Source organism: Chenopodium album, chromosome 21 (genome assembly GCF_948465745.1).
Source record: "Chenopodium album chromosome 21, dcCheAlbu1.1, whole genome shotgun sequence".
NCBI lineage: Eukaryota > Viridiplantae > Streptophyta > Magnoliopsida > Caryophyllales > Amaranthaceae > Chenopodium > Chenopodium album.
Genome location: NC_137854.1, coordinates 1,002,807 through 1,010,775, shown reverse-complemented (window position 1 = coordinate 1,010,775; position 7,969 = coordinate 1,002,807). Strand labels below are relative to the sequence as shown.

Here is a 7,969-nt window from a genome sequence, read left to right as displayed (position 1 = left end):
AACAAGCTTGGGAAAAAAAAATATTATGCATATAATTCTATACATATTTACCCCTTTTTTTTATTTAGTTTTCCTCTAAACAAAATAATTTTTTTTTTAAAAAAAGTTGCCCATGGGCAAAATGGTAAATAGAGTACCAGCCAATGGCTACAAGGCTACAACTTACAAGCCTATAAACAAACATTTCCATTAAGTTATACACGTCACAAATTCACCACCATCATCAAATTAAACATACCATTAAACCTGTGAACTACTCACTAATTTTGCAATTTCGCCTTCTCTTCTCTCCTCTCCTCTCTTTCCCTCCCTCCTCTCTTTCCCTCCCTCCTTTTGCAGAACCCAGAATACATTTAAATAACGCGAATACTTCATTTCACTTCTAACATAAATCAAACAACAACAACAACAACAACATAAAAGATGTGGCGGTGCGTTTCGCGAGGTCTTCGATCTCATTCATGGAACAACAACACCTCGAAATCATCTCCAATTTTCTCTCATTCTCTCTTTCCAAGATTCTTCTCCTCTCAATCTGTAAGTTTTTATCTGCATTTCTAGGTTTTAGATTATCAATTTTATCATTGATTTCAATTTTAATTTTTGCGATCTTCAAAATTTAATTATTTTTTTATGATTAATTGATGAAATTATGGCAGAGTGCTGCTGGTGGTTCCAGTTACACGGTGGTGGATCATACCTACGATGCGGTGGTCGTCGGAGCTGGTGGCGCCGGATTAAGAGCCGCCATCGGATTGTCCGAACATGGCTTTAATACCGCGTGTATCACTAAGCTTTTTCCTACTCGTTCTCACACCGTTGCTGCTCAGGTTTATTAATTATTTTATTTATTTATTCGTTTTGTTTACTTCGGTTGTAATTATTCATTGTGATTGGAGTTGATGAAATTAGGTTAACTTGCCGAAATTCGATTAGATTAACCATTTTTATTCTGAGGTTATGTAATTTGATGTGTTATTTACTATATAATGCAGGAGTTTTGATTTTGCTATTTCTGAAGAATTTATTGTGATGTTTGAGGTGTACGTGCGCTATGATTATGTGTTTTACGTGTATACGCAATGTAATACAACACATATATATAGCAGCAGGATTATTTTATGATTTCGATCATGATCGAAATTAAGTTTAGTACAAGTAGCTATAGAATTTTGATTGATTCTGAATTGTCTGTAGCTTTGTGTGTCCGGCATGTCATCGATGATGTTACAAGTTGAATGTTGCTACAGAATTTTGTGTTTTACTTGTTGAATGTATTATAAGTTGAAGTGTGGGTTTGGTGCAGGGTGGAATTAATGCTGCTTTGGGTAATATGAGTGAAGATGATTGGAGGTGGCATATGTATGATACGGTGAAAGGCAGTGACTGGTTAGGTGCGTGCAATTTAACTCGTTTTTTTGGTTTTTATTACGGTACAAATGTTCCTTCACAGTTTCATAGTTATACAGACTCTGCAATTTCTACTTCGGAAAATCTGTTGTTTCCACGGTAGAAACTCTTGGATTGTTGTATGACACGGAATCTCTTTTGCAGGTGACCAGGATGCCATACAGTATATGTGCAGAGAGGCACCAAAAGCTGTGATTGAGCTTGAGAATTATGGTTTGCCATTTTCTCGCACAGAAGATGGGAAAATATATCAACGTGCATTTGGTGGTCAAAGCTTGAACTTTGGAAAAGGTCTGTGTATAGAGAAAAGATCACGTTTTATTCTGAATTGTTGAATTTGATCTCTGATACTTTCTGCATTGCCTGTCATCTTACTACAGGGGGGCAAGCCTATCGATGTGCATGTGCTGCTGATCGTACTGGCCACGCTTTGTTACACACTCTTTATGGACAAGCTATGAGGCATAATACACAATTTTTTGTGGAATATTTTGCATTGGACCTTATAATGGATGATGAAGGCAAGATATTATCATTCAAAATCATAATATTTATACTGATTTCAATTTCAATATTAAGTATGGCTCAATGGAATTGATACCCGGTGAACATATAACGTACTTTCCTGCAAGATTATCCTTTTGGATGATAAGCTCTTGAATAGATTGAGAGTGCTCTTGTTGAGACTATGAGTTTGCAGCTAAGTGAATAGATCTTGAAATTTATTGAAATATCCTTCTAGCTTATTGTCAAGTTTAATTTGTGCTGTCACTTTGCAATCCGTGATTGAGCAAATTAAACGATCATCATCTCCTATTTGTTATATAGATCTTGTGGGCATGATATTTGGCAGGCTTGTTTTTCTCTTTTTGTGGTGAATCTTTCTGATTATTGATATTATGCTTAGGTTCTTGCCAAGGTGTAATTGCTTTGAATATGGAAGATGGGACGCTGCATAGATTCCGTTCTAAATCAACAATTTTAGCTACTGGGGTAACTTTCTTATCAATTTACAAAAATTCCTTATTTTGCCTAACACCATGTTCGGTTTTTTTTTTTTTTTTTTTTTTTTTTTTTTTTTTTTAAATATTTATTTCACTTCTTCTTTTCCTTTATTTAGGGATATGGACGAGCATATTTCTCTGCAACTTCTGCACATACATGTACTGGAGATGGAAATGCAATGGTGGCACGTGCTGGACTTCCATTGGAGGTGAAAATTCTTGCCAGTGCTTTATTCTTAATTCTTGATGCTTACTCAGTGACAGGCTACTCTAACACGATTGATACACCTTTGATGTTCTGCTATGCTAACATTTTGTTGTTTTGCAGGATCTTGAATTTGTGCAGTTCCACCCAACTGGTATCTATGGTGCTGGATGCCTTATCACTGAAGGTGGTTTCTTCTCATACTAAATATTTGATGTTCCTTTTTGTTCTACTGTCCATTCATTCTAAATGAATGTTGATTAACCATTTTTAGTTTAATCCCTGATTCTACAATTTTCTAACATTTTCCTTCTGCATCTGCTTATTCTTGCAATTTTGCTGTAGAAGAGAGCTTTTCTTCTAACCTAGCATCCAGATAAAAAGAATAGATAAATAAACAATGGCTATGATCTAATGATTTCTTCTTTTCTACCAGGGTCCCGTGGTGAAGGAGGTATTCTGAGAAATAGCGAGGGTGAGCGGTTCATGGAACGATATGCTCCAACAGCTAAAGATCTTGCATCCAGGGATGTTGTGTCTAGATCTATGACGATGGAAATTCGAGAAGGCCGTGGTGTAGGTGAGATGCATCTGCTCTTCTATTGTATATGCTTAATATACTTACTATTACCTCTGCAACTAGATATGGAATTGTGGAGGGAATGAAGAATCTCCTGAAGATGTTGATTGATTTAGGTTTCATTATTGTGTAATTCAGACCTTTTTCCCTGGATTTCCTTTACAGTATCCACATATGGTGTTTGTAAAATTTTTGGTGTGCGATCTATCTGCCGGTCAAATGCAGTTGTGTACACTTACAAATGACAGTTGGTGATCCCCCCAACCCCCTGCTGTTTACTTTGATGATTAGTTTATTGCTGATTAAATGATTATTGTTTTTGGTTATAATTTTGTTCCCTGTTACATATCTGGTCAACCCAACCTGTCATCTTTCACTCATGCCATAGTCTGAAATATGCTAAATCTGCCATGAACAGGACCCTTGAAGGATCATATCTACCTCCACTTAAATCACTTGCCTCCAGAAGTACTCAAGGAAAGACTTCCTGGTATCTCTGAGACAGCAGCTATCTTTGCTGGGGTTGATGTTACTAAGGAACCCATCCCAGTCTTGCCAACTGTTCATTATAACATGGGTGGAATCCCCACAAACTACTACGGAGAGGTAATAGAATTAAGAAGTTGATGTTAAAATAGTTGAATTTAGGAAGTTTATAAGAGTCTAATTATGGTTTTCTGCTCAGGTTGTCACCATAAAAGGTAATGACCCAGATGCAGTGGTTCCTGGATTATTGGCTGCTGGGGAGGCTGCTTGTGCATCAGTTCATGGTGCTAACCGTCTTGGTGCAAATTCTCTTCTTGACATTGTTGTTTTTGGTCGGGCTTGTGCCAACCGAGTTGCAGAGATCAATAAACCAGGTAATTGGACTTCAGAAGAAAGTTCTGCTTCCTACTACCTGTATTCTGAATGCTAGACTATCTAGTACCATCAAGATACTTATAATTTGCCATCCTGCAGGGGAGAACCAGAAACCTCTGCCTAAGGATGCTGGGGAGAAGACTATCGAATGGTTAGACAAATTAAGAAATTCAAATGGTTCTCTTCCAACTTCCCAAATTCGCTTAAATATGCAACGAGTTATGCAGAATAATGCTGCTGTCTTCCGCACACAGAGTACATTGGAAGAAGGTATAATATGCTTACTCGTATAATTTATGTATTAGGTGATTCTTACTTGCCTGTTTCGTCCGTATCAATTGGGAGGATATGGTATAGATATTTGCACGTGTAGTTGTAGTTGCTTACTTGCTTCTTGATCTTTTTTATTTATTGGAATTGTCAAAACCTTATATGTCCTTGAAGGTTTTTTTGAAAGCTGGGATGGAAATTAGTTGCAAGTATTTTGGCATATAGGGTCACTAGTTTCTGTAGAAATATGGAATCGCTAATTTTTGTTGATATAATAGGAACACTAGTTTCTGTTGATATATAAGATCACTAATTTCTATTGTCATATAAAATCACTGATTTCTTTTGGGATATAGGATCACTTATTTCTTTTGTCTTATAGGATCTATCCTCCGAAGGTCTTAATAATTTTACTGTGGCTATAAGCTATGTAGTTCACACTTTTCCTTTATAGGGCTTTTAATCCTTTTTTTAATCCCTGCCCCTGGGTAGACAAAATGAACTAATTATGGGAAGGGAATGGTTGCTTGATGTTCCACAACAAGACTAAAAGGAAAAAGGTTGCTTGTTTAAGTTTTTTACTTAGCTATTTTCGTACTGTGTCTTCTCTTAACAACCAAGTCAAACATAGTATTTCCTCCTCCATATAGGCTTGGTTTCATAAATCATGTGCCTTATTTTTACTCCACAAGAACAGATGATCTCCATATCAAATTACAATTCCAGTGTGTAACATTCTGTTCTTGTATCTATTATTTGCAGGTTGTCAATTGATTGATAAAACATGGAGTAGTTTTCATGATGTTCAAGTCAAAGACCGCAGTTTGATATGGTATGGCTGATATCTGATTTTTTATTTTTATTTGTTTTAGGAAAATTTGTCAAGAATAAGCCAACCTTTGTGTGGTTAGCTCAAAATAAGTCAACTTTTCGATTAACTAAAAATAAGTTAACTTTAATAATATATTTTCTCAAAATGAGTCAAAACCTGTTAGATTAGAAGGTAATCTGTTATTAAGGTAAATTATGACACGTGTCATTATGTGGTTGGTCATTTTTTTAAAAAATTAATTAAAATTTATTTTTTGATTAATTATCAAAAAAATTCAATCAACAATTAAATTAAATAATTCTATCAAATACATAAAATTTAAAAAAAAAAAAAAACAAAAATGAAAAAGTTGCAGCCACCACCCACTCCTACCCCCCTCCCAGTGGCCGGCGATCGACAGTCGGCGACTATCGACCACCTCTCTTCCCCATCGTCGGCTACCCCAATCCCACCCTACTCTCTTTCCCCCACGACACCCCATTTCTCCCTTTCCCCATTCCCATCCCCTAAACCCAACCTTAGAAATCCACTAATCTCATCCATGGCAGCAGTAAAAGAAGCTTTATTGGAGATGGTAGAAGAAAGAATGAAGTTCAGTGAGTAGCCCCGCCAATCGCCAAGACCTCCGCCATCGATGTCGAAGAATGCGAGTTTTAACCTTCCAACAGCTCCAATGGTTTACGCCGTAACCACCGACCCTTGAATTGTCAATATTCTGAGCTACCAGCTATGGTGGATGTGATACTCCGGCGTTAATTCCACTTTAGATGAATAGTGTTTCAATGGAGGATTTAGGGGTTGGGTCTAGGGACGAGAAAGGGGAAAGGGAGAGGTAGAGTGTTGTGGGTGGGGGAAAAGAACGTCGGTGCCATGGGATAGAGCTGGTCACTGGCTGCCGACAAAGGAAAGCGGGGTGGCAGTGAGTGACGGAGGGGGTGGCTGGGCTTATATTATTAAAAAAAAAAATTGTTTATTAATTAATTATAGTAACATATAATTAAATACTCTTTAAAAAAAAACATATAATTAAATATAATAAATTATTTTTAATTAAAAAAATAACTTGTTTGGTAGGTTGTAGGTCATTTGACCTATTAAAAGAAAATACCACTTTAAAGTTGACTTATTATGAGTTAATTGAAAAGTTGGCTTATTTTGAGCTAACCAAGTAAAGGTTGGCTTATTTTTGACAAATTTTCCTTTGTTTTATGGCTTTATTCATTAATTTTTCATTTTCTATCTTTTTTACATTGCTTCTCAGGAATTCTGATTTGATCGAAACCATAGAGTTGGAAAATTTATTGATTAATGCGTGCATCACTATGCACTCTGCTGAGGCTAGGAAAGAGAGCAGAGGAGCTCATGCTCGTGAAGATTTCACGGTTTGTTCAGCTACAATACTTCAATAATGTATTCTTTCCATGAAATTTTTGAAATGCACTTGTTTTCTGACATTCTTGCTCACTTTGTTTGCAGACAAGGGATGATCAAAACTGGATGAAACACACTCTAGGGTATGTGATTTACACTTTATGTTCTTGTTCTAATGACAAGAATGCTAATGAATGTTGATGACAATCAGTTTACTGATATACAGGCAGAATGTACTCCCATTTCTCCGTCTTACTGAAATAACTTTGTCCACCCACTATCGTTAGGATCATTATTTATGCATGCAGTTTGAAAAAATACTGTTCATACATGTGTATTGAGTATTCTCGTCCTTCTCTCTGCAGCTTCACAACCAAAACAATTTAGCATCATGTATATATAGTGTTTCTATCCTTTTTTTTTCGTCTGCATACAGTTGCTTCTTCTCTCTGGTTTAGATTGTGACTAGTATATAATTATGTTCTTGCATATTTCTTTTGATAATGCAGATATTGGGAGAATGAGAAGGTTAGACTAGATTATCGGCCAGTCCACATGAACACATTGGATGACGAGGTGGAGTCTTTCCCTCCTAAGGCTCGTGTATATTGATTCAGCCCACTGCAAATTCTTATTTGTACCCAGGTAAATCTAGGATGGTGTACTCCGGTGGCAGTTTTGTAATTTTTCATGTGTTTTAGTTCCTGGTTCAGTCTACCTCAGCTTGTTTAACCCAGCTCAAAATAAAAAAAAAAATAAAAAAATTTACCCAAAAACCTGAATTACATTTAAAAATTTAATAAACCAAACCCAGATGAGGCTGAAAATAACAAGCGGAAAACATGAGAGAGACACTGGAGCTTTCTCATTTTGCCGCCGTTGAAGCTTCCAAAAGCTTCATTTCTTTCCATATAGAAACATGATAGCAACAAAAATATTGATCTTCATCACTATTCTGTAAGTTAGGTAATTGTGTTATTATATGAGCAAAACAACTGCAATAAAGGCAGATTTCAAGGGTTGGAATATTAGTATCAACAAGGTACAATTTTAAATTTCTACAATTCTACTATAGATTGATTGTATATAAATTTGAATCCTTGTACTAGCATTGAAGTTTTACTTTGTTATAAATCTTACATATGAATTGATTGATTTGCGATGTTTGAGCACAATTCTATGTTTGGTTTATGAACTTCTTTTACCTTATGATTTTGTGGATTCTGGGTAATAAACTTATTAAACATTGTAATTTAGTCAACAATCCATTATTTAATTTGCTTCGATTTCCTCTTATTTGATTTTAAGCATGAATCTGTGGATGAATTTGAATTTAATTTCAGTTGTTGCTATCATTACGCTTATACCTCCTTACTGATGATGAATTTCGTTGAAATTTATAGTTCTTGGGGTTCTTTTTTAAATAATTCTACTTT

General features: G+C 35.7%; 1 protein-coding gene across 1 annotated transcript; it reads left to right on the top strand.

The window, feature by feature from the left end:
* The first annotated feature begins 304 nt into the window (after nt 1-304).
* On the top strand, nt 305-7,708 carry LOC145601661 (succinate dehydrogenase [ubiquinone] flavoprotein subunit, mitochondrial). The gene is made up of 16 exons (XM_081657712.1): nt 305-537; nt 660-830; nt 1,307-1,394; nt 1,555-1,701; nt 1,791-1,931; nt 2,318-2,403; nt 2,531-2,623; nt 2,743-2,806; nt 3,056-3,199; nt 3,618-3,805; nt 3,885-4,059; nt 4,160-4,330; nt 5,093-5,162; nt 6,424-6,544; nt 6,639-6,676; nt 7,043-7,708. The coding sequence occupies exons 1-16, from the start codon at nt 424-426 to the stop codon at nt 7,143-7,145; spliced, it is 1,914 nt and encodes a 637-aa protein (XP_081513838.1). The 5' UTR covers nt 305-423; the 3' UTR covers nt 7,146-7,708.
* The last annotated feature ends 261 nt before the right edge of the window (nt 7,709-7,969 follow it).

What these genes read in the sequence shown, in the direction of transcription:
- LOC145601661 (XM_081657712.1), top strand. Translation starts at nt 424, where the DNA reads ATGTGGCGGTGCGTTTCGCGAGGTCTTCGATCTCATTCATGGAACAAC. An exon ending in CCACAAACTACTACGGAGAG is followed by an intron (nt 3,806 to 3,884) that starts GTAATAGAATTA and finishes TTTTCTGCTCAG; the next exon opens with GTTGTCACCATAAAAGGTAA. An exon ending in ATGCTCGTGAAGATTTCACG is followed by an intron (nt 6,545 to 6,638) that starts GTTTGTTCAGCT and finishes CTTTGTTTGCAG; the next exon opens with ACAAGGGATGATCAAAACTG.